At 38.3% G+C, this 24,226-nt stretch overlaps 2 protein-coding genes and 1 non-coding gene across 7 annotated transcripts; 2 read left to right on the forward strand and 1 right to left on the reverse strand.

Annotated features, from left to right (window-relative positions):
* Positions 1-3,895: 3,895 nt before the first annotated feature.
* Positions 3,896-16,107, reverse strand: Derl2 (derlin 2). Of its 3 annotated transcripts, none has more exons than XM_047547025.1 (7): positions 15,975-16,107; positions 15,078-15,143; positions 12,550-12,623; positions 11,365-11,458; positions 10,419-10,614; positions 10,074-10,164; positions 3,896-4,399 (listed from the first exon to the last, which is right to left on the reverse strand). In XM_047547025.1, the coding sequence occupies exons 1-7, from the start codon at positions 16,065-16,067 to the stop codon at positions 4,294-4,296; spliced, it is 720 nt and encodes a 239-aa protein (XP_047402981.1). In that variant the 5' UTR covers positions 16,068-16,107; the 3' UTR covers positions 3,896-4,293. The 3 variants fall into 3 exon arrangements, with proteins under 3 accessions (XP_047402981.1, XP_047402982.1, XP_047402983.1); XM_047547026.1 differs by lacking the exon at positions 15,975-16,107 and adding an exon at positions 15,770-15,850; XM_047547027.1 differs by lacking the exons at positions 10,419-10,614; positions 11,365-11,458; positions 12,550-12,623.
* Positions 16,108-16,301: 194 nt separating this feature from the next.
* Positions 16,302-21,674, forward strand: Mis12 (MIS12 kinetochore complex component). 3 transcript variants are annotated; one of them, XM_047545520.1, is made up of 2 exons: positions 16,302-16,583; positions 20,038-21,674. In XM_047545520.1, the coding sequence occupies exon 2, from the start codon at positions 20,073-20,075 to the stop codon at positions 20,691-20,693; it is 621 nt and encodes a 206-aa protein (XP_047401476.1). In that variant the 5' UTR covers positions 16,302-16,583; positions 20,038-20,072; the 3' UTR covers positions 20,694-21,674. The 3 variants fall into 3 exon arrangements, with proteins under 3 accessions (XP_047401476.1, XP_047401475.1, XP_047401477.1); XM_047545519.1 differs by having other exon boundaries at positions 16,303-16,574; XM_047545521.1 differs by lacking the exon at positions 16,302-16,583 and adding an exon at positions 16,675-16,980.
* Positions 17,392-17,520, forward strand: LOC124981547 (small nucleolar RNA SNORA30/SNORA37 family). Its single transcript, XR_007108057.1, has one exon. It is a non-coding gene; the product is annotated as a small nucleolar RNA SNORA30/SNORA37 family (small nucleolar RNA).
* Positions 21,675-24,226: the final 2,552 nt, after the last annotated feature.

Here is a 24,226-nt window from a genome sequence, read left to right on the forward strand (position 1 = left end):
TGGCACATTTAAGCTGGGCATGGTGGTAAATGCTTGTAATCCCAGGGAACTATGGGGAAGGCAGGAATATTCCAAGTTCAAGGCCAGTCCAGCAATTTAGTTAGACCCTGTCTTAAAATGAAAAAATAAAAAAGGACTGGAAATGTAGCTCAGTGTGTAAAGCGCCCCTGGGTTCCATCCCCAGTACCAAACAAGCTAATAACATAGCACTTCTTTACATAATTCTTCCATAAACTCTGGCCTATTAACCCTATTCTGCAGCCTCAAAGCTCAGGTCAGTTGAAAAATTAAATCCTATACAAGCATGAAGTTATGTTGCCCACATTTCCCCCATTAGTAGTCTGAAATCTGCTGCCCCTGCAAAGTCTCTTGTGGTTCAGCAGTTTTTGTTTTGTTTTTTGTTTTTTGCGGTGCTGGGGATTGAACCCAGGGCCTTGTGCTTGCAAGGCAAGCACTCTACCAACTGAGCTACCTCCACAGTCCCAGCAGTTTTCTTTTACAGATGCTGACATACTAGTAATACTATGCAAAGTATATTCTGGCTCTTCCTCCAAAAGGTCATGTGTCAGACACATTTCATTCTTAACTTGTCTGGGATAGTGGACTTATCTGGTCTGACCATGACCATACCAACTGGTGGTCATTAAGGTTTGGATATAAGATGTCTCCCAAAAGCTCCTATTAATCTAGGAATGTTCAGAGGTGAAGTGATTAGATTACGAAGGCTGTGACCCAATTAATGAATTAATCCGTTTAATGAACTAATAATTTGAATGGACTAACTGGGTGGTAACATTAGGCTGGTGGGATATGGCTAGAGGAAGTAGGTCACTTGGGGTGTGTGCCTTTGGGGTTTGTATTTTGTCCCTGATGCTTTCTTTGCCTTCTCCCTCCCTCTCCCTCTGCTTCCAAGTTTCTGAGCAGCTTTCCTCCACCAGGCCCTCTGCCATGATGTTCTGCCTTACCTTAGACCCAGAGCAAAGGAGTTGGCTAACTATGAACTGAAACTTCTGAAACCATAAGCCAAAATAAACTTTCCCTCATCTGAATTGTTCTTGTCAGGTATTTTGGTCACAGCGATGGACAGCTAAGTCATCTGACCACCAAACCATGGCCCTTGATCATGTTCAGTTCTGCTCCATCCCACTTCCAGAAGACAATCATAAGCCTCAGCAACTAGGCACAAGCTTGCATGCATACACATTAATCTCTTTGTAATTAAAAATAACAGATAATAGTTTGCTGATCAATAAACAAAGTATTTATTCAGCACCTATGTGCCAAGCACTGTGCTAGGCACTGTGGTGGATACAAAAATTAAGACATGGTCCCTGCCCTTAAGGAGCTTACATTCTCATGAGGGAGACAAGACTAATATACATGTACCAGCTAGGAACAGTACAAGACAATATATAATTTGGTGTAAGAATGTCATACAGATTTGAAGCTTTATAGAGATTCAAAGGAGACAATGAAATAGGCCTTAGAATCAAGATTTCATGAGGTGTCAGGAACAAGTCCAGGCCTTGAAGGACTAAAGAGGCTTAAATTGAGGTCCCTATTAGGTAGAAGTGGGAATAAGGTTCAGAAGACAAAAAGTATGCATTTAATATAGGGGATAAGAAGTCACTTGATTTTTGAGCAGGTAAGTAACTTGCCATATAAGGTTCAACAGCTTTAATGAAAACTCATAAAATATGTAAGTACTTTAGGGTCATCCTGCAAAGCACTGAAAATGATGACAGGATATTGGCTAACACCAAAGATGAAACTCACCTGTCAAAGGAAAACAGCCACCACTTAAAACACTGGCAGGAGAGATGACAATTCTAGGAAGCCAGTTACTCAACACAGCATAGCTCCAGTATTTCCTAATTTTCAGAAATCTGGAGAGACTATGTGAGACTTTCATTAACAAGATCCAGGATATGGGTGCTTTGCTTTGAGAGAATACAGAAGAAGTATGAAATATATCAGGACATACAATAGTGACACAGAAAAAAAGAACAAGTGAAAGAGAGAAACGAATAGAAATCCATAGTGAAAAAACACACCAAAATGTGTATAAAATGTTATCTCCTAGGGAGATGCAATTTGCACGTCCATTTATTTTTAAATGAACATATATTGTATTTCCATAACAAAACAACCTATGTTTTAGTCAGGTGTGTGCTTTTCAGTATTACTAGTAGAATTCAGGAATCTTTCAAATTATATGAATGTAAGGTTAATAGGTCACAAAATTCCATATATTAAATCTCACTTTTCAGTTTACTTGCATTATGAAAAGGAAATGTTCTGGAAGACTCAAGATCAAGAGGTAAGCTGGAGAAGAAGTAAGGACTTTTCCTTAGCTTCAGGTAAGCCTAGGGATCCTGTCAAGCAACACAGGACTGGGGATGGTGGTAGTGGAACTGGTCAAACTGATAAGAGGTCAGTGATTAAAATCACCACTGCCAAGGACAGCAGGGCATCCTGCCACTAGGAATTTATATCCTACAATATCAGAGAAACAAAAATCCTATAAATGACTGCCTTTAGGCTATACATTCAAAATGGGTTTCCTGTTTTACCCAGTCATTAATGTGTACAGATATTCGCTAATTAAATGAACAACCAGGGAATAGGTTTTCGGATTAAAATTTTACCACAAAAATTCCATTAATTGGATAACCCAAAATTAACTCAAGAACAAATAAAACTAGAGAAATCCATTTCCAGCCCCAAAACAATTAAAAAATAAAAAATTACTAAAAGTCACTGGTAAAACTTTCTTGAACAAAGACAAAATTATGATCAAATTTAAGAATCCCATAAGGATTATACAAAGAATGGCATTTAAACTTTAAAAACACTTTTTAAACCGCTTTGAAGAAAAAGCAGTCCCAAGTTCCATAAAACTGCAACAATCATATCCAAAGTTACTTACTAGCAACATGTAAAATGTGTACAAAATTCCATACTTATGCATATTCCAATTAGAAAGACATTAAAATGCTTTTCACTTTAAAAACAATCTGAAAATTCCCACTTAAGATGTTTTTGTTTGATCTAAGCCTTGGTCAGTCTGAGGAAATCTCTGAAAAGCTATCCTTAACCAAGATAGAAAGACTGAAGACAATCCAGTTTGGGGACAGGATCTTGTGCCTAAATGTTGTTTATAAAAACTGAGATCATCTCTTTCCTGGGGGTGCACTCTTTACTTTCCTGAGTTCTGATTAAGCAGTACGAACACAAACCTGCTGGGATTCAGGGAGAACTTATTATTTTGGACAAGTAATTATTGAACTACAGGCACGATAAAAAGGCCTGCTTCTGTGAACCCTAGGTTCTGCCTAATTGGGAAGGTGAACCATATATGTGGCTCTGAAAAGGTCCAACTTTTCATGAAGTAAAAGACAAACGTTAACCAGTCAATGACCCAAGAGGAAAGTATGCCTAGCTGCTACTCATTCATCTTCCCATAGTTTTCAAAAAATGTGGCCACTACCAGTCTTTCCCTGGATATTTCTTAATGAGAAAAGTAAGCAGAAGAAATAAGATACCACATGAGCCTTTTACTTTCAGCTAACTTTTCTACAGCTGAATTTCTGCTACATGAACCCCCTCCCTTCTCTTTCTTGTGTTCTGATGACTTGAAGTTTTGCAATTCCCAGATGGAAAAAAAGCTATCTGAATGACAGAAATAAATCTTTCTACTGAAGCTAGCACTCTGAATTAGTAAGATGTACACAGCTATAGCACAACAGCCACATTTCCAATCTTGAAATTAAATCCAGTTGAAAGCTGTGAAGAAACAGGAAGAGCAGGTATGTAAACTGCTCAGAGTCCAGACCTACTTAGGAAAACTACCATACACTATCATAATTTAAAAGATCACACACAAAAGCTTTAATACAGTGAAAGAGAGATGGAACTCAGTTTTATTTTGTCCTCTCTGAAACTTTCATTTACACCATAGCCTCATCTATCAAAGAAGAGGAAGAAAAAGCCCTGCCTTATGCCATAGAATTCAAGTACTGATGTACTTGTTAGAGGCAGCAGGATATCTGTTTCTCCAGTTTTTTGGCTCCAAGAAATTACACTTTCAGTACCAGTGTAGTGAGGAACCACTGGCAAACTGCTGGAAATGTCTTCTGGATTAGTCAGTGTACCATTTCATAAAGTGCTTCTGGAGTTAAAATCTGTCAAGCTGTCAAAAGTGTCCACACTTTTGCAACAAAGGATAAAAGAATCCCAATGGGTATTTCACCGAGTCCTTCCCAGCTGGGTTTCATTATTGGCACAGCTGCTTTAACCTCCGAGACGCTGGCCCTCACCCCAGGCAAAGCCTCCTGGCCGTTCTTCAGGTAGTGGATTGTAATTTGGATCTTCATCTGGTGTATCAAAAATAGTCCTCCTAAAAGACACATGCCAGATATAATTCAGTCCCAGAGTCATCTTAGATCTGAAGTACTGTTAAGGGCAGTTCACTCCCAGAGGGGTTTCCACTATTGAACAAGCACTGGGTCTGCCTGTCAATTAAACTGTTATCATTTTAAAGTCTCCATAATTATTTAGCATTTACATAAACTTTTACCTCCCTTACTAATTTTATTACAAAAGCAGTACATGTTAATTATAAAGAAAAAAAGGAAATGCACATGAGTAAAATATCCTAAGTTCCCAGATGATTTCACTGACACCTTAATTATTTTTCTAGAATAACTGTAATTTTAAAAAGGTAGATCACACCTCTGTTTTTTAACCTGGCTTTCATTTAACTTGGTAAGAATGTCTCATCATAACAAAGGCCAAGTGATCAACAGATTAAATGAATAAACAATATATGGTGTATACATATGGTAGAATATTAGCCTTACAAAGGGAGGAATTGGCTGGGGGTATTGCACTGTGGTAGTGAACATACTTAGTATGTGTGAGGTCCTGGGTTCAATCCCTGGCAACAACAACAAAAACATAAAAAAATAAAGAAGGAAGGATATTCTGACATATGCTGTAATATGGATAAACCTTGAGGGTTTTATGCTAAGTTAAATAAGTCACTCAAAAATACTGCATATTTCTACTTATATACTTCTATGAGGTTCCTAAAGTAGTCAGATTCTGAGAGAGAAAAATAGAATGGTGACTGTCAGGGGCTAGAGGGAAGGGAGAACAGGGAGTTTCTAATGGGCACTGAGTTTCAGTTCTACAAGATGAAAAGAATTCTATGAATGGTGATGGCAGCACTATGATGTGAATATATTTAACACCACTGAACTGTATATTTAAAAATGATTAAAATGGGAAATTTTGTTAGATATTACAAATTAAATTTTAAAAATTAATTAACAAGGTATCCCAAGAAAAATTACTGCAGAACTTAGGTACGGATAATAAATGTCCAAGTTTCTTTCTTTTTTTTTTTTTTTTTTTGTGGTACTGGGGATAGAACCCAGAGGCACTTTATCAAAGCTACATCCTCAGCCCTTTATATTCTTTTCAGACAGGGTCTCGCCAAGTTACCCAGGCTGACCTTGAACTTGAGATCCTTCTATCTTAGTCTCCAAAGAGCTGGGATTACAGGTGTGCACCACCATGCCTGGCTTTCAGAAGACTTTTTAAATACTCTTATATAATGATTCTAAATTTCATTAAAGTATGGACCATTAAAGCAGTATCCTCTATTAGCACTCATATTTCTAATTCTACTTGCTATCAGTTGGTAAAATTATAAATGTATTCAAAAACTTTAATCTTATATTGGAGTCAGAAATAAGTATTTACATTTCAAAAGGAGCTTTGATTCTTAAAAATTAACAACAAAAATGAGCACACCAATAGGAAAATGGGAAAAGGGCTGAACAGGGAATAAAAAAAAAAATCCAAATTGTTATTGAACGTGAAAATGTCTGCTCTCACAATAATCAAAAGAAAGCATATTAATAACTAAGATCCCTTCTACTGCCCAAACATTAGGTGGGACAGAACAAAGTAGGTGGCCATGTAAGGCAGTGGAATCAGTTGTCCAGACCTAGGATGGTGGTGGGGAATGTGTGTTAATATAAGGGGTCAAGAGCCCAACTGGGTTATGCCCACATGAAGGTGGCCTGATAGGATGAAGAGGGAAAACCCATAAGAATACAGCCTGGAGTTAGGAGTGGTGGCATACTTCCTATATGCCTAGGCCCAGTGTTTTGGGAAGCTGAAGCAAGATAGTTCCAAGTTCAAAGTCAGCCTTGGAAACTTAGACCCTGGACTGGGGATGGGGCTCAGTGGTTAAGTGCCCCTGGGTTCAATCCCTGGTACCAAAAAAAAAAAAAAAAAAAAAAAAGAAAGAATGAAAAAGGGCTAGTCTGGGGAATCTATGAACCAATGAGATGAACAGGCATCTTCTTGGAGGAGAGCAGAGACAAAGATTGGTAACATATAGGGGTAATTAAATAAATATATTAATGATAACAGGAAATCAGATTTCTTGCTGTCAGTGAGAATATATGGAAAAGGGGTAGTATATTCATACAATGGAACACTACTCAGCAATAAAAAGGATCAAATTATACATACAATATAGATGAATTTCAAACACATGCTGAGTAAAAGACTCACACAAGTTTACATGCACACTGCCTAATACTTCTCACAAACTTGTAGAACATGCAAAACTAATCTATGACGGAACAAAAACAGAATATTGATAGTTTCTTGTGGGGCAGAGGCAGTGATTGAGCGAACATAAGGAACTTTCTGTCTGGTGGTAATTTTGTCTTTATAGTTTGGGTTACACAGGTGTGTCCATTTATGAAAACTCACTGTTTAAATAAGAAAACTTGCTGGTAAGGCACAGTGGTCCCTACCTGTAATTCCAGTGACTTGGAAGGTTGAGGCAGGAGGATCACAAGTTTGAGGCCACCCTCAGCAAATAAGTGAGGCCCTGAGCAACTTAGCAAGACTCTGTCTCAAAATAAAAATGGCTGGGGATATAGCTCAGTGGTAAAGTGTCCCTGGGTTCAACTCCCGGTACCAAACAAACAAACTCATCCAAAAACAAAACAAACAAACCCCTCACTGTTAAGGTTTGTATATTTTGTTGTATATGAATATTGAACTCCAGTTAATGATAAGCATCCTAAAATATTCAGGGAAATAAGCATACTGTATTGGAAAGCTGGATAGACAGAAATACAAAAAGAATAGTCAAAGAGTAATTATAGAATCTATGTAGTGGGTAAATTGATATTGTGCAATTTTTAAAAATTTTCTCTAAGTGGAAATTTTTATAATAAAATATTGAAGGAAAATTATAGAAAGGATAAAAACTAGCATGAAAAATAAGAGGCCATACTAGAACAAGGACTATCAGTATAAGTACATAGATCCAAAAATAGAGATGTATATACACTTCTACACATACATATAATTCCACTGTGCTGTTCACTGAGAGAATCTAGGAATAGCAACACTTTAATAGCAATAAGCACACCTAGGATACAGATCTTGGTTTCTATTGCTTCCCCCTCCACGCCCCCGCCCCAGGGAGAGGCTGGGGATTCGAACCGTGGTTCTTGCGCATGCTAGGCGAGCGCTAAAAGGAGCTAATTCTTCAGCTCCTGATTTTGGTTTCTAAACACCACTCTTCACTAAAAAGAAACCAGCTCCTAAAGAAACAGCTGATGCTGGAACTGGGCCAAGAAGAGCCTGGTCTATCTTACTGGGCCAAAAAGTAGTGAGTTACTTAAAATGGTGATAAAGAAGATGATGGGGGTAGGCTGAAAAGACTTAAAGACAGTCTGAAGGAGGTCCCATTGGCCAAATCTGAGACAACATGACCATGAAAATAAACACAGATAATAAGGGGTTATAATCCATGACTAAAATATGGAATCATGAATCCACGCAGATATGAATAAATGAACTGATATTTAGAGTCTCAAAGTAAGTACTTTCCCACAAAACCCTGAACTATAGCTGAGCATGGTGGTGCACGCCTGTAATCCCAGTGGCTTGGGACGCTGAGGCAGGAGGATCAAGAGTTCAAAGCCAGGCTCAGCAAAAGTGAGGCACTACGCAATACAAAAAAGGTCTGGGGATGTGGCTCAGTGGTCGTGTGCCCCCAAGTTCAATCCCTAGTACCCCCCAAAACAAAACAAAACAAAATAAAAACAAAAAATGAAACTACAAAAGGAAAACAGTAATTTTACAGTGGAAAAGATAAACAACTAAAGCAACCATAGTGATTATCACCACCTTGACAAATACAAGTCAAAATCCTGTGCTAACAGGCTGCAATCAGAACAGTGTCACTTCTCTGATATTCCTGCCAGAGGTGAAAAACTTGAATCAAAAAATATGAGGAACATCAGACGAACCCAAACTGAGAGACATTCTATACAATGGGTCCAAATATTCAAACAAATTCATGTCATGAAAGCCAAAGAGAGACTGAGGAGCTGTTCCAAATGTAAGGACACTAAAGAAACATGACAATTAAATACACATCTAAATCTGAGCTGGATTCTTTGCTATTTATATCAAAATTATGTTTATATTATGTAATGTTCCTTAGAATATTAGGAGAAATACCCAAACTGGAACTGGGTCTGAGATTTAATGTTTATTTCCTAATTCTTATGATGTACAAATTCTTGTTTATAGAAAATAGACACGAAAGGGGATGACAGGGCATTAAATTGACAATTTACTTTAAAATACTAAAGGAAAATGTCTTTCGTACTGTATTTGTTATCTTCTATAATTCTGAAATGAATTTTAAAACTTTTTAAATTATAGAAAATGAGACATCATCTTATAGCTATTAAGTAGAAAAGGGTAAAAAAGGGTGTTTGATGAGTTTTGTAGGGAAATAAATAACATACATTACTGGTAGAAATGTAAACTTGAACACCCACCCTGGAAAGGTTTGGCAATTAAAAAAATGCAGCAATTCCACCTCTATGGACTTTTCCTTTGAAAACAATCGTGGATATATTCAGAGATTTATCACCATCCCAATTAGAGAAGGGAAAAGCAAAAGCTAACATCAATGTACATCAATATAAGATTAATATTTATGCTAAATCCATATCATGGAATATCATGTAACTTACAATTTTTAGGACAGTTATGATGGATAAATGATCATGACATATTAAGTTAAAAAGCTATAAAATAGCATTTTTAAAAAGTATACAAACAAGCCAGAAACAGTGGCACACACTTGTAATTTCAGTCACTTAGGAGGCTGAGGCAAGAGGATCACAAGCTCAAGGTCAGCCTGGGCAATTTAGCAAGATCCTGTCTCAAAAAAAAAAAACAAAAAACAAAAAACAAAAAACTTGGAAATGTAGCTCAGTGGACAGCACTTGTATAAGGCCCTTGTATAAGGGGGAGGGGGGAGAATATACAGAGTAAAAAAACTAAAGAATATTTATAAAAAAGTTAACAATGTTAGCCAATGTTATGTCCAAGGTGAGATTATGGATGATTTTATTTTCTTTTTACTTAACTGTCTACAGCAAACATTTTACAACAAAAACTCAAAAATTTTCCTTCAACTGAGTCCTTTTTAATAAGTATTTCCCAAAGACACAAAATTCTGGAGTGGAAGAGGTCTTATTTGCTTAAAATCATCACTGCTCAATAGAACAACTACAACTGGTTTCTGGTCCAGAGCTATTTCTACCACAGGGCTTATCTCTCCCACCTGCTGTGTAGGTCAGAAATCCTATCATTAGAAACATTATTGCCCATTTTGCTACCTCATCTCTCTAAACTGAACTGCAGCCTCATAAAACCAGCAGACTCCTCCCTGGGACAGGAAGTTTTAGGGGTCACCTGAAACAATAATTACCATGTCATCCCATGACATCCTGAGCCTGTTAATCTTACTCTTGCCACAACCCCTGGCACTGCCGGTTACCACCCAATCCAACTGCTCCTAAACTGTAGCTAGATTCCTCAACCTACAAATATTTACTGACACTGACCTGAACTATGTGTACTAGGAGCTCTAGGAGCCCAAAAAAAATCCAGAACATGGGTCGTGTGCTGGTTTGTCTGCAAGGACACAAAACACAGGGTTAAATACTCACAAAATAGATGGTGTTTTCAGAATTCTTATTCCTCCAGGCTGATTGGGAAATACATCTTCCAAGAAAAAATATATGTGTCCAACTGCAATACCTAGAGTCAACCAGAAATAAAAGATGAGGAAGAGTATTAAAATTTCAACTGCAGGTAGAATTACCAACATAAATTGCTTATTTTTAGAATAACAAGTAAAACTTAATGAACTAATATTATACTCTTTGAGATGTACCTATCAAATAATTCTGTAATACCTATACATGAAAGCCAGACAGAATAAATATTAAAAACAGTGACAAAAATAAACTTACAGGTTAAAATGGTAGAAAAAGTAGTGCTAAGACTCTTACCCAAGAGGTCCACAATGATTGAGTTCCCCAACAACAAGGAAAACCCCATGAGCACCCAGGGCAGAAAAGGGGCCTGGAAGTTGAGAAGGCCAAAGAAGTTCATGCGGACATATGGGTTCCTTCGGCTCCATACATAGACGAGCATTATTGTAAAGGCCTGTCCCAAGAAAACTAAGCTCACAAACAAACCGAAAAGCTACCAGATGGCATTAAGGAAAATATCAACATTAAAAGCATAACAAGGATGACTAGGAGAATTAAAGATTGTGTTGTAAAGAAAGCTTGAATGAATGAAGTTGAGAAGTTACATCTTTAGAAAAGAAGGAAAAAAGTCTGAAAACAATTACCCAGAGCAATCAGAACAAAACTGACTTAGGTGAAATCTTCTGGATTATAGCTACGTCAAATTAATATTCTACTTCTGTAAAGTTCTTGCCTCTTCAGAAATTATTAATTCCTCAGTTAATGGTTACAATAAAGCTCACTCACCATAAGCACCTTTACCGATGAATATCAGCAGGAACAAAACCATCTCTTCAGACAGTACTACATCCAAGTCTGTTATACAGAACAAAATTCTTTTTTTTTTCCCCAAATGCATCATTTTTGATGGTGACTAAATGCATGTCTCACCAACTTAGTTTAAAAATAAAATACACTTGTCAATTGTATAACTTGAGATGTTTCATAATAACCCACCTGGGTTAAAAGTTCCTCTGCCTTGCTCACAGTAGAAAAGCATCATGTCCAACCTCTATGCTTGGAAAGCTGTTACAGAGAGTGTGCTGTAAAATAAATGGTCATACCCTAAAGCTAAAATCTGGAAGTCTACTTTAATCTGTTCAGAATATTTAATGAATCATGGGAGATAGATGACATGTTTTAGGAAGAGACAGGCTATTCTTTAATATTTTCCTATATTTGTTCTATTGTTTTTGAAGGATACAGTCATTAAGAATCCACCAAAAAGGAACATAAATACAAAGTCTGCTGTCCGACCTCGGAAAGAGCCTTCTTCTAGCATTCGACAGTAACGATATCTTAAGTTTCAAGTTAAGAAAATGTCAATCATACTAATAGGAAGAAAGTAAAGTTTAATGAATCACTTAAGTACACCTGGACTCCACATTATATGTAAGCACTCAGGTTTCATTTTTATAAGAATGTTTGAATGGTAACGTGGTTACAATTTTTTTTAATCAGGCATTTTAAACAAGGTCAAGGCTAGCACCATATTTTACTAAGAATGTCCCTGGCTGGGGAACTAATCCAGATGCTACAGAAATATGCTTCCAGTCACCTTTATACCTTTTGAAACTTATAGTATTATCTTTCCCATGCTCAACCTAACCTTGATCTGCACCATTCTTACTTTTCCATGAAGAAATCTCCATAAAGAAAACTTCTATGATAAAGTGCTTTTCCAGGTCAGGCAGGTAAAGCATTTCTGTTTACCTTAGTCAATAAAGATGCATTATGATGAAAAAACTATCAAAAACTTACCAGAATAAAGTACTACATAGAAGACACAGGAATTCATCCTAGGACAAGAATCTTGTCACCCCTATAAGGCCCTCTTGTCCACTGCTGATGAACTGAGTTGTAACTACCCTCTTAATCCAGAAGTGGAGGTAGGAGGTGGAATGCCCTGCTTAGAGATGCCAATTACCATTTGACCAGAGCATGGCTTTCCCTGTCTTTTAACAAACTGGAACATGGCAAACTCAGCAGACATTATGGTACCTGTACTTTTTGCTAGGAGAACCAGCAATAAAGACCCAAGCTCTCAAGTTCCCCATTTCTCATGAACCCATGGCAAACTCTAGCTACTTATATTGACTATATTCAGATTATGTATTACTTGTACCACTGATGTCATTTTACAAGTATGCCTCAATTAAATCATATCTCACCCTTGATTAGATTTGTAAACAACTTAAGCAATGATCTCTCATGATTAGAACCTGATGTAAAAGAGTGAGCTACAACTCCTTCAAAATGTTGCTGACATCTACTCTAGATACAATTGACTCAATTCATAGCTAAGAGAGTATCAGAATTAAGTCTTAATTTACTATATTTCCTAAATAAACCTAAAGTTTTGATGCTGACTTCACTTAATAAAGGATACAGAAAAATCATGTTAAATAAAAAATTGAATCCAACTGGCCCAAAAAATAAGAAATTGGTGATTAACCTCCATATCTGTAGAAGAAGAAAAAAACAAACAAACCGAAAGATTAGGTAAAACTTATTAGCAGGAAACATTTCCATACTATGACAAAAAAGAGGTCTCATGATTACAATGGTTGAAAAGGATGATATTTTATTATGGACCCAAAATTTGGGACACAATCTGACAATGTTTGTGCTGCTTCTATTTTAAAGTCTGAAAGATGCTGTATGGATGGTAAAATTTATAAAGCTAAGAAAGCAAAATATTTGAAATTGTGATTGTCCTTAAAACAAGCCACATATATGATATCAGGTAAATTATGGAAAAAGTTTAAAGTTAAGACTAGGTTAAGCCAGGCACAGTGGCACATGCCTGTAATCCCAGCAACTTGGGAGGCTGAGGCAGGATTCCAAGTTTGGGGGAATCCCAAGCAACTTATAGAGACCCTATCTCAAAATAAAATTAAAGTTTAAAAAGGGGTAGGGTCCACTGCAACTTATTTTTTATTTCTATTTTTAAAAAAATGTTAAAAGTATTTTTATAGTTGTCAATGGACATTTTATTTATTTATATGTGAACCCAGTGCCTCATGTATGCTACGCAAGTGCTCTACCACTGAGTCACAACTCCAGCCTGCAACTTTCTTTAAAAAATTTTTATTTATTTATTTATCTATCTGCATCTATCTATCTATCTATCTATCCGCAGCACTGAGAATGGAATGCAGGGCCTCACACATGCCAGGTGAGTGATCTACCACTGAACCACATCCCCAGCCCCTGCAACTTATTTTTTAAATGGACATGTTTCTTTCTCTTCCTCTCTCCCTCTCCCTAATCTGAGGGGAAACTGGACTATCTTTCTTCCCCACCCTAGGTAGATTTATTTGTCCCTAAGTACACACCCACCATAGAAACGAAGTACTTTGGGGATGGTTCCAGAAGATCTCAGAAATGGTTATCTCCCAAATTAACAAGGGAATTACAACTCCAACAGAGAACACATGGAATGTAGCCTTTGAATCATCTCTTTAAAAGCCCCCTGTTCCTGCTGAAAGGCAGAATTACAGCCTTTGGGACAAGAGTTCCCTGTGTTTCCCCTTTGCTAGCAAAGTAATAAACTTTCCTTTTCCTTTCTCTCAAAAATAAATAAATATAAAGGGGCAGGGGATGTAGTTTACTGGTGGAGCTTGTCTCCTGCTCACCAAACCCCAGTACCACTAGGAAAAAAACAAAACAAAACAAAAAAACAGGTTAATTCACATAGCAGAAGAGTGCTATCACCTATGTAATATTGTCATCTTGGTTAACTTTTTTTAAAACTTGCAATCCTCCTGCCTCAGAATCTGGAGTCACTGGGAATACTGGCATGCGCCACCATGCCCAGTATAAATGAAACATATTTGAGACAGAAAGAATACTATGTTTGGGGCAGAATTACTGGCTTTTGGGTTTTTCCTCCTCTCCAATGATAATCTGTATAATCATCCTGGAGCAGAAAAAGGCATCTTAGTATTCTGATTGCTGGAGAAAGACCATCTCCTTGCAATCTAATAAACCAGAATACCATTTTAGATATTGGTTTTTAGAGTTGTTACTATGGACTGATCCCTGGAAGATATATTTAGTTATTTTGGTATTGGGGCTCAAACTCAGGGGTGCTCTACCATTGAGCTATATTCCCAACCCTTTTTCCTTTCTTACTTTTGAGGCAAGTTCTACCTAATCTGGCTGGCCTCAAACTTGTGATCCTCTGGAGGCTTCGGGATAACAGGCACGAGCCACTGCACAGGGCAAGATGAACTGACTTAAAAGTGCTATCAGAATTGAATTTATGAAAAACAGTAGAATGAATCGATCATAACTTTCCTGTTCATATAGGAATACATGCCCAGTGAAACTCCAATCATATACAACCACAAGAATGGGATCCTAATTAGAATGTTATACTCCATGTTTGTCAAAATACACTCTATCAGGTATATCTACAGACTTAAATAGAAAAAAAAAAAAAAAAAAAGAATTGAACTTATGAACTGAACCATGATGATAACAATGAAGTGGTGTGACCAGGTGGTGAATGGACAAAATAAGGCCATCTTATGAAACTTCCTGGGCACCTTGCTGGTCAGTCTCCTCTTAAAACTACAATAAACCATAAGCCAGTGACACCCAATAGAGGAATTGAACACATGAAAACCATGCAAGGAACCTTAAAATTAACATACAAAATGTTAATTCCTAACCTTGGTCATTTTCATTTAGTATATGAAGAAAAGCTTTTGAATCTCCTAAAAGTTTCCTAAGTGACTCTGAAGCCCAACCAGCCTGCAGAATCACTGGTTTACACCTCAACAATATGACTTATAATCAGAGGTCCCCAGTGGATCCTTTTTTAAAGATGCCATATGGCAGAATTTGCTACTTAACAGCACAAAACAGAATAAACAGAAACATTAACTATGGTTTTGATGGGCCACTTACTTGAAAATGTTTAAAAATTAATTCAGGATTGAAGTACAGCTGAAAAGGTGTGATCAATTCCAGCTGCTGAAATAGAAAAAAAGCGTTTCTTATAACAAATCAATCACAAAACCAAACTTTCATCACTTACATCAAAGGATTAATAGGTCTAGCAAGTTCCAATTCTCAATTCACTTAGGATGAATTACTTTAAGCCTTTCTTAGGTCAGAGAAAGTAGTTGGTAAAGAACTGTTTTGAATTGGCACAATTCTTTGAATCCTCAAAAACACAACATTTTTAAAAATTATGTTACAATACTAGAGGGTCCACATGAAGGCAGGGGAGGCAGGCAGGTGATGGTATTTTAGATATAGTCTAAGAGCAGCTATTATTAATCTGCCCATCACGTGGGCACCACCGAAAACAGCTGGGTGGTAAATACAACTTACTTGAAATAACTGAGACTGGAGACCCTACCATCATTAGGACTGGGTGCTACCAGTCAGCCCCCTACGGCTACAGACCCTTAGGATGTTTCCCTCTCGACAGCTTTCTATCCTCAACACCTATGTCTCTTCATATAAAGGACCTTCCTCCCACAAATCACTACGTTATCACCTAGAAATCACTATAGCTCTCAGACACATTTTGGGTGGGCGGCTCCCGCAGCCCTCACTACCTATAGGTCCGGTTTCATCTCTCAGAGACTGACCTGATCCCACATGGAGCAGCACTCCCTTCTCAGGTCATTGAATTAGCACTCCTGGGACCACCCCAAACCCTGGAGTGTGCCCTGTATGCCTCTACCCACCCCTGGGACCAGACCCTTTGGGCTTCCTCGAGGCCCAACCCCAGTTTCCTGAAGAACCAGTCATATCCAGCCCGGAAAATGAGAAGGAGGCGCTGCAGCTGCTCACCACAGCGGCGGTGGTGAGGACGCAGGCGGTGGTGTAGGCGCGGCTAACCGGTGGGATTTGCAGGTACTCCAGCCGGAGGCTCTGGTACGCCATCTTTCCCACCGCCGCCTGCCCACCCCACCCCCCAACTTCCCCTTCCGCCAGTATGCCCAAGCGGCAGGGCGGACTCAGAGAGCCCCTGCCTTTAGCTTACCCGCTACTGTCCAATCAGCGCCGCACAATCGACCAGCCACCAATCACTAGAGCGTTAAGAATCGCTGACCCACCAATCACGAGTTGCGTCTCCGTGGCGCCCCAGCCCAGCTTCTCCTCCCACCAACGTAGGAAAGAAGAGAAAAAGACCGATTCCTTCCGCCAATCCCCGCCGGCCACAGCTAGCATTCCCTTCTGGCCCCTTTCCGTCACCAATCGAAGTGCCCACTCTGACCCGACAGTCAGCCAATCGGGAGGGCGATAGCATCCCGCCTTTGCTTTCGTTCGTGGAGGCACGTATTAGTCGGAATTTTGAGGACCTAGCAGTGCCGCCCATATTTGGCAGTTTGTGGTGGCTTAAAGGAGGTAGCGGGAAGACTGTGCGTGGTCGACTTCATCACCTCTATGGTAACTGCGGTAAATGCTGCGGGGTTGCGTTTTCGCTGAGGAGAAACGGGAAGAGGCGGGAACTGGATTAGGCATTCTCTTGGGGGGACTGGAGCGGCCTCTTAGGTGGACTTCGCCGCCCCTCCGTGGGTGCCGACCTCAAGGTCCCGGCATGCAGCGGGGTCGCAGGGCCGGATGGGAGCTGGGAGCTGCCCGGAAGCTGCTCCAGCTCTGTGGCTTCTGGGTCTCGTCCAGGGTGTTCGCGGGCTCTTAAAGCAACTAAACCCGCCGAGATGGCCTGGGCACCTCCGGCACTGAGTCTCATCTTCCTCTCAGGAACTCAAAGTCTAGCAGAGAAGACGAGACCGTAGAACTAGATCAGTCAATGCCAAAGAGAGCAACTGGTGGGAATTCAGAGGAACGTCTGGTGGGTCATCAGGGAAGTGTGCTTGAACTGGCCGTTAAAGGATATTTACTCAAGGCATGCCTCTTGAGGGAAAGAAAATAGCTCGTTTTTGTTGCAGCAAAGACTTGCCTAATCATAGCAGGAGAGGTTAAGAACATCATACTTTACTCTGTGGGCTACGAATAAAGTTAGAAAACGCTAAAGACCTCCTGAACAATGAAGTAGGAGGATCCCACGTTCAAGGCCAGCCTCAGCAACTTAGCGACACCTGTCTCAAAAAGGACTGGGAATTTGGTTCAGTGGTTAAGCACCGCTGGCTTCAATCCCTGGTACCAAAAGGAAAAAAAATTTTTTTTCGAAACTAGGAAAGGAGCATTAAGTCTGGTGCAGTATGTAAGGATGGAAAAAAAAAAAAAAAAAAAAAAAGGTTGACTAGCACTTTCACAGGTCCTCCCCTAGGCAGTGGGGTCAGGATTTGGTAGCTGGTGCTGAGAGAAAACCCTTGATTGCATCCTTGCCCTGACTGTATAACAGTGGCAACTGTCACTCAATGGAACAGAGAAGAAAAAAAAACCAAAAGGTTGGAGAAAGTGGTTCAACAGCAACAAAAAGACCGGGTGCAGTGGCACTGATTTGTAGTCCCAGCTGCTAGGGAGACTGAGGCAGGAGGATCACTTTAGCCCTAGAGTTGGAGGTTAGCCTAGGCAACTTGTCTAGATCCCCTTGCAAAACAAATACTACAACAAAAAGGGATATGAATGGGTAATTCACAAAAAGAGAAATCTTCACAGCCTGTTGATTAAAACAATACTGGTTTATTACTGTGAGACCACCACCGCAGTAGAGCATTGATAGTGTCTCTTAGGGGAGAAGGGCAAGATTGGAATTTTGTGAGAATCTTAAGTTTGGTTTGAAGTACATTTCCCAGTGTATGGGGCTTGATTACAATGTGCTACATATCCCAATATAACAACCCAAGATTAGTGGAAACTTTGAGACAAAATTTTAGAGAATGATAGTGTGCAAGTTGTTGGTACTTTCCACTAAGAGTTGACCCATCTTTTTCGGAGTTTGTAAGGAACAACCAAGTCACTTGAACAATGGAAATATTCTAGTCTTGTAGAATAGTAAAGTCATGCTAATGTGAACATGAGGTGGCGGGGTATAGATAGTTTCACTTCTCAGTGTTCAGTTAGTGTGTGAGGGTATGTGGTTTGGTTTCTAAAAACAACAGCGTGAAACAGTTTTTCATCTACTAAATTGGTAGAAGGAAGAGTATTAAGTGTTGGCAAAGATATGAGGAAGAAATTCTCATCTAGTACAAGTGTGAGTGTAAATCAGCCCAGATGTTATGGAAACATTTTGGCAATATTTGGTGATGTTATGTATGAGTAAACTGTGACCCAGCAATGACTTGCCTATGAAAAACGTGGCAAGTCCCTAGGGAGACATCATAGGAAAATGTTCATTACATTTCTGGGAGCAAGATGCTAGGAACAAATGAGATGTTTGTCACATCTCATTAAATATGGTATATGCATGTGATAGAGTTGATGTAATACTTTAGTCAGAACCAATGAAGTAAACTTAACTAATAATACGAAGTGATCAAAAACATAAAAATGTAAACATACATGTACAAAACATTTAAAGAAATATATATACATATATATGTATATATATATATATATAAAATATCTATCCACAGGTAAAGATGAATTGAAAAGACACACATTACAAACACTATAATTAGATTCCTACTAAGGATGGGAGGTGAAGAGTAGAAAAATAAGTAATAGAGGACAAAAATAGAAGTTTTAATTCAAATTATACACATATGGGACACTTAGAGTGTGGTTAATAAGAGTCAGATGATGAAGGCCGTTGTAAACCGCATTGAAAGGGTTTGAATTGATCCTGGAGGCATAGGGAAGTATTGAGAAAATAAAAATTCAGAGAATCCTCCACAAAAAAGAAAAGAAAGCAGTTTTGTTATTGAATTAACATCCAGATTAGAATACTTTGTAGATAATCTCTGAACAAAGAAATTCTAACTTGTTTATACAGTCACGTAGTTACAACTACTGTAAACCATTATATGCAAAAATTTTCAAGATTAGTGGTATCTGTCTTCCATAAGATTTGACTGCACCATTTCCTGCACATTATCATGAAGTCCATACTAAATTAACTGGGCAGTTGAAATGGTAGTTTAATATTGCCTATGTACTTTTATCTAAAGGAGTAACAAAACTTCTCTTATTTCTATGACAAGCATGTGGTTACAACTAGGGCAATGGTACCTTGGTTGAGCTCCTACATTGTGACAGGGAGATATGTGATATTTTCCTAGATACATGTATTTGAAAGGAATGATCCCCTCCATACAGACACCCTGAAAAAACAAGTCAGTGTTGTAAAGCCAACAAGAGGCTTGCTCATCTTCTGATAGGGGTTTTTTTCAGATGACTGGGTTGGAATTAAGGACACCTGGTTGGAATTAAGAACATTTGCAATAGGGTATTTATAGATCATGAGACCCAAAAGGACTGGGGAAGGAACTGAAGTGGAAGAAACTAAGAGCAAGAGAGAGAAGGTCATTAGATTAAAGTACAATTAGAGAGTGTGAATGATAGTTGGAAGAATAACATAGAAGGTTGTGATCAAAAAGTAGGAGCTATTGAGAGAAGTTATAAATATCAAGAGCCAGGTGGCTGAAAGAATGGAGATGTAGATATTGAAATTCATGTCTCTAGGGCAATCTCATAGGTCATCTACATAAATTTTAAAATTATCCAGGATGATAACAGAATTCAGAAGATTGAGGTGTATGCCAAAGTCTGCAAATGAGAGCTGGGGGGAAATGAACAATGAGGAGAGGGGACTGAGGAAAGAGGCTCAGAGAGGCAAGGTTTGTATCCTTTTATGGACAGTCAAGGGTAGAAATAACATCAGATATTTTAAGGAACAAAAACATTTTTCCTTTGGGTCCTTGTTTATTTACTATCTTTAATGTGATTTTTTTACTTTCTTCAAATTTTTTTTTTTATCCAAATGAATTTTTATTTTCTTTTTTAGATTTTTCATAATTGAAGATAGCAAAGTAAACCAAGATGTCAGTGGATCCAATGACCTATGAGGCACAGTTCTTTGGCTTCACACCACAAACTTGCATGCTTAGGATCTACATTGCATTTCAAGACTACTTATTTGAAGTGATGCAGGCTGTTGAACAGGTTATTCTGAAGAAGCTGGAGGGACTCCCAGACTGTGAGATTAGCCCAGTTCAGATTCGTAAATGTACAGAGAAGTTTCTTTGCTTCCTGAAAGGACGTTTTGATAACCTTTTTGGCAAAATGGAGCAGCTGTTTTTGCAGTTGATTTTGCGTATTCCCCCAAACATCTTGCTTCCTGAAGATAAATGTCAGGAGACACATCCTTACAGTGAAAAAGAATTCCAGCTTCTCCAAAAAGAAATTGAAGAGTTACGGGAAAAGTATAAGACTGAATTATGTACTAAGCAGGCCCTTCTTGCAGAATTAGAAGAGCAAAAAATTGTTCAAGCCAAACTCAAACAGACTTTGACTTTGTTTGATGAGCTTGAAAATGCTGGCAGAGATCATGGCACTAGTGATTTTAGGGAGAGTTTGGTATCCCTGGTCCAGAACTCTCGGAAACTCCAGAACATTAGAGACAAAGTAGAAAAGGAAAGCAAAAGACTGAAAATATCTTAATTTCTCAGTAGTAAAAACAAAGAACCTGTAAAAAAGTAGGTTTTCTTTATTCACCCTTTCTTGTGTTTCCCCATCTTTTTTGGTCCACTCTTCTCAACTACCCTGAACTAGTCTTTGAAGTATCTGTTCATTAGAGTCCTCTAATAAGTGGGAACGGATTCTTGATACAATAATGACTCATTTGGGGTCATGATTGAAGAAATAAAACTACAGCCAAAAATATTTATAGAGTTTACCTTGGTTATGAGTCCTTTGTGATCCTGAAACTTTTGGCTTATTCTTTGGAAAATACCAGGTGAGAAAAGGGTTAAACAGATAGCTTCTTTATTAACTAGCCATTATACTACAGGATAGCTAATATAGAATGCTTCTCTTGCCCAGTAACTTTCCTTTGTGGTTTATAACTGGTTGAAAGAAGCAAGCAGCAAAAAAGAAAAAACAAAAAAGACATCTTTGATCTTTACTAAAGAAGAAATTTGTTTTCATTTCTAAAATAAACCTTTTTTATATGCGAGGCCCAGCGATGTTAGCAATTTAGTATCTTGGAGTCCTGCAGAAGATAACTTTGTACAAAAAAGAAGTGGAACCCACTGGAATAGAAAAGGAAGCATGGGGTATATCCAGTAATGAAATTTGTATTTATTGACTAAGGTTTTATACCAGTATTTTTATATAATAAAGTTAGTTTTGGAATCTGCCTTATAACTAATATTTAATTAGCCTATTTATTCACACTGAGGGAACTAAGCATCAAATGTTCTCACCCACGGGAAGGGAGAAATGTTAACGATTGACCTTAATGTGTTATTTGCTCTTCATGTCTTCCTAAAGAACAGGATTTGGAGTTTTTCCTTTATAGAAGGAGTTAGAGTGTTAATATTTGCAACTAAATATTCATAGATTTGGAATATTTGTGCTTATTATCTAGAAGTCTTATTTCTAATCCTGTACATTAAATATATATGTTCTAAAAACTTTGGGTTTTGATTTTCTGTTGTCCATTTCATGATCTATTTTTTTTTCTCTTTTTACTCAAACAAAAACTTACGTTTCACATTTGTAGCTTATTCAAAATCACCTAGTATAGTAGGTTGAATGGTAATCCCTTAAAATATAAGACCATGTTCTAATTCCTGGAACCTTTGAATGTCGCCTTATTTAGAAAAAGGGTCTTTGCAGATACAATTGACTTAAGGATCTAGAGATAATGAGATTTTCTTGAAATATGGGCCTTGAATCCAGTGAAAAATGATAAGATAGGGAGAGGGGGACTTTAAAACAAAAGAGTAGGAGACACAAATGCACTTTGGAGTAATGCAGGTACAAGTCAGGAATGCCACTAGCCACCGCAAACTGGAAGAGGCAAAGAACAGATTCTCCCTTAGAACCTGCAGAAGGGATGTGGCCCTGCTGACCTTATTTTAGATTTCTGACTTCCACAATTGTGACTGCATTTCTGGTGTTTTAAATCACCAAATTTGTTTAAGCAACTAGAGGCCTAATGAAGTCAGAATATTAAGATATTCATAAGGCCATAGAATGTTTATTAAGGAAACAACAGCTGAGACCTTATTAGCCTCGTTATGTATAGTGTCCCAAATATATTCCAACTATCTGCCTCAATTTAAATTTAATATCCCATACTATTTGGAAACCACTGCTCAATTTACTATGTGTATATATATCTCTGCTCTCTTGAAAATACACAATAGACCACTTTTCCCAAACAATAAGTTCTGCATCATTTGTGATCTGCTGGAAGTCTGTTATTTTTACCTGCCTAACATCCATGGCACTTGAGTTTTCTTCGGGAAAGGATTTCTTTCCTATTACGCACCATTTTCATGGGATTGCCTCTTAAGGTGCCTTGTCTTCCTTTTGACCAAAAGGTATGTTACCTAGAATTTCCCCCCGCCCCTGGTGCTGGGATTAAATCTAAACCTTGCACATGGTAGACTTTTACCATACTACTGAGTTACACCCCTGGACCCCCTAGAATTTGATTTCTTGAGCAACATAGCACAAGGATTCTACCCAAAAAATGGGTAGAATCATTTTTATGGTCAAATTCCAAAAAGACTATTAATAGAAAAAGGCTTGATATTTTGAGTAAAGGAACCTCTTACTGGAAGCCCAGAAATTGAGGGATGGTTGAGAAAATTCAATATGGGGAAGCAGTCACCATGAAATAGGTGGGCAATGGTGTGGGGTGGGATATGTGACCAAATATCCTGGGATACTTAAACTATGTAAGAGGAAAATTGGCCAGGTTAGATATGATGCTAAAGGCAAATGTAGATGGCATGAAAGTAGTGGAAATTTAATATTGGTATGAAAATACAGCTGGGCATAGTGGCACACACCTATAATCTCAATAACTTGTAAGGCTGAGGCAGGAGGATTGCAAGTTCAAGGCCAGCCTCAGCAGGTAATTTAATGAGATCCTGTCTCAAATGTCAAAAAAGAGCTAGGAATGTACCTCAGTGGTAAAGTGGGTTCAATCCCCAATATCCCCCCAAATATGTTATCTATATATGTGAAAAATATATGTATATATACATATATGTGCCAAATGTAGGAGTTCAATGGAACCAGAAATTTTGAGGAGAGTAAACAGTCATGGAGAAAAGTAGTGGACAACTAGAAGAGAATATGGGGCTATGAGAACAGAATGATTGAATCTTGGGGCTGGGGATAAGCTTAATTTGAGGACAGCAGATAAGAGGAAGATCAGAGTGCAGTTTTAGGCCAACTGAGTGGGGAAGAATGCAGTGCATTCTGAAATAAGGAGATTCAATGGGGACTGGATATTTAGGAGAATATTGAAGACATTTTAAGATTGTAGAGGCAATACCATCTAATCAGTATCAGCAAAGCAAACGTATTTGAATTTGGGGTAGAAAATGGAGGCCCAGATTTGTTGGCACAGAAGGGGTCATGATATTGTGGTACAATAACAAAGGTTGAGGAACAGAGAACTTTGGTTTTGGGATGGGAAAGGAGTCTGCTATCAGGTGATTAGGTGACCAAAGGATATTTGGGGTTCATATCCTGAAGTCACTGAAGGATAGTAAAATGAAAGATAATAGGGGTTGTGTGAATGAGAAAAAATACAATCAAATGTTTGAAAAGCATTAAGCCATATCTTGGGATTTAGTGGATCAATACTAAGGGATAATAGAAGATCCAATATCCAAGATTAAAAACTGGAAACGTACATATTGTAGTACCTGAAAGATGTGACTTGAGGGAGTGGTGTCACTGATTTTGGGAGGAAATTATTGTAAACTGTGGCAATAAAGTACAGGCTGATGTTGGGGAACAGAGGATGTCACTTGTGGCACTGAAATAAGATGTAAAGGGGTAAGATACTAAGGTATGCAGTGGTATGGGATTAGGGGAAATCATAATTGGGCAATGACAAGGTCCTAATACTGGATGATCTGGGACAAATTCCAGAACTTAGTTGGGGGACTAAAGGACCAGAAGTGTCTTGATATGGAAGCAAGTGGGGACCAAATCCTGAGGAGTAG

This window comes from Sciurus carolinensis, chromosome 3 (assembly GCF_902686445.1).
Source record: "Sciurus carolinensis chromosome 3, mSciCar1.2, whole genome shotgun sequence".
In the NCBI taxonomy this organism is placed as follows: Eukaryota; Metazoa; Chordata; class Mammalia; order Rodentia; family Sciuridae; genus Sciurus; species Sciurus carolinensis.

Coding starts and splice junctions, on each gene's coding strand:
- Derl2 (XM_047547025.1), bottom strand. CDS start 16,067: ATGGCGTACCAGAGCCTCCGGCTGGAGTACCTGCAAATCCCACCGGTT. Junction 11,459..12,549: donor TTATTTAACATGATTTTTCT/GTATCCTTTATT, acceptor TTGAAACTTAAG/ATATCGTTACTGTCGAATGC. Junction 4,400..10,073: donor CTGAAAACACCATCTATTTT/GTGAGTATTTAA, acceptor TGTGTCTTTTAG/GAGGACTATTTTTGATACAC.
- Mis12 (XM_047545520.1), top strand. CDS start 20,073: ATGTCAGTGGATCCAATGACCTATGAGGCACAGTTCTTTGGCTTCACA.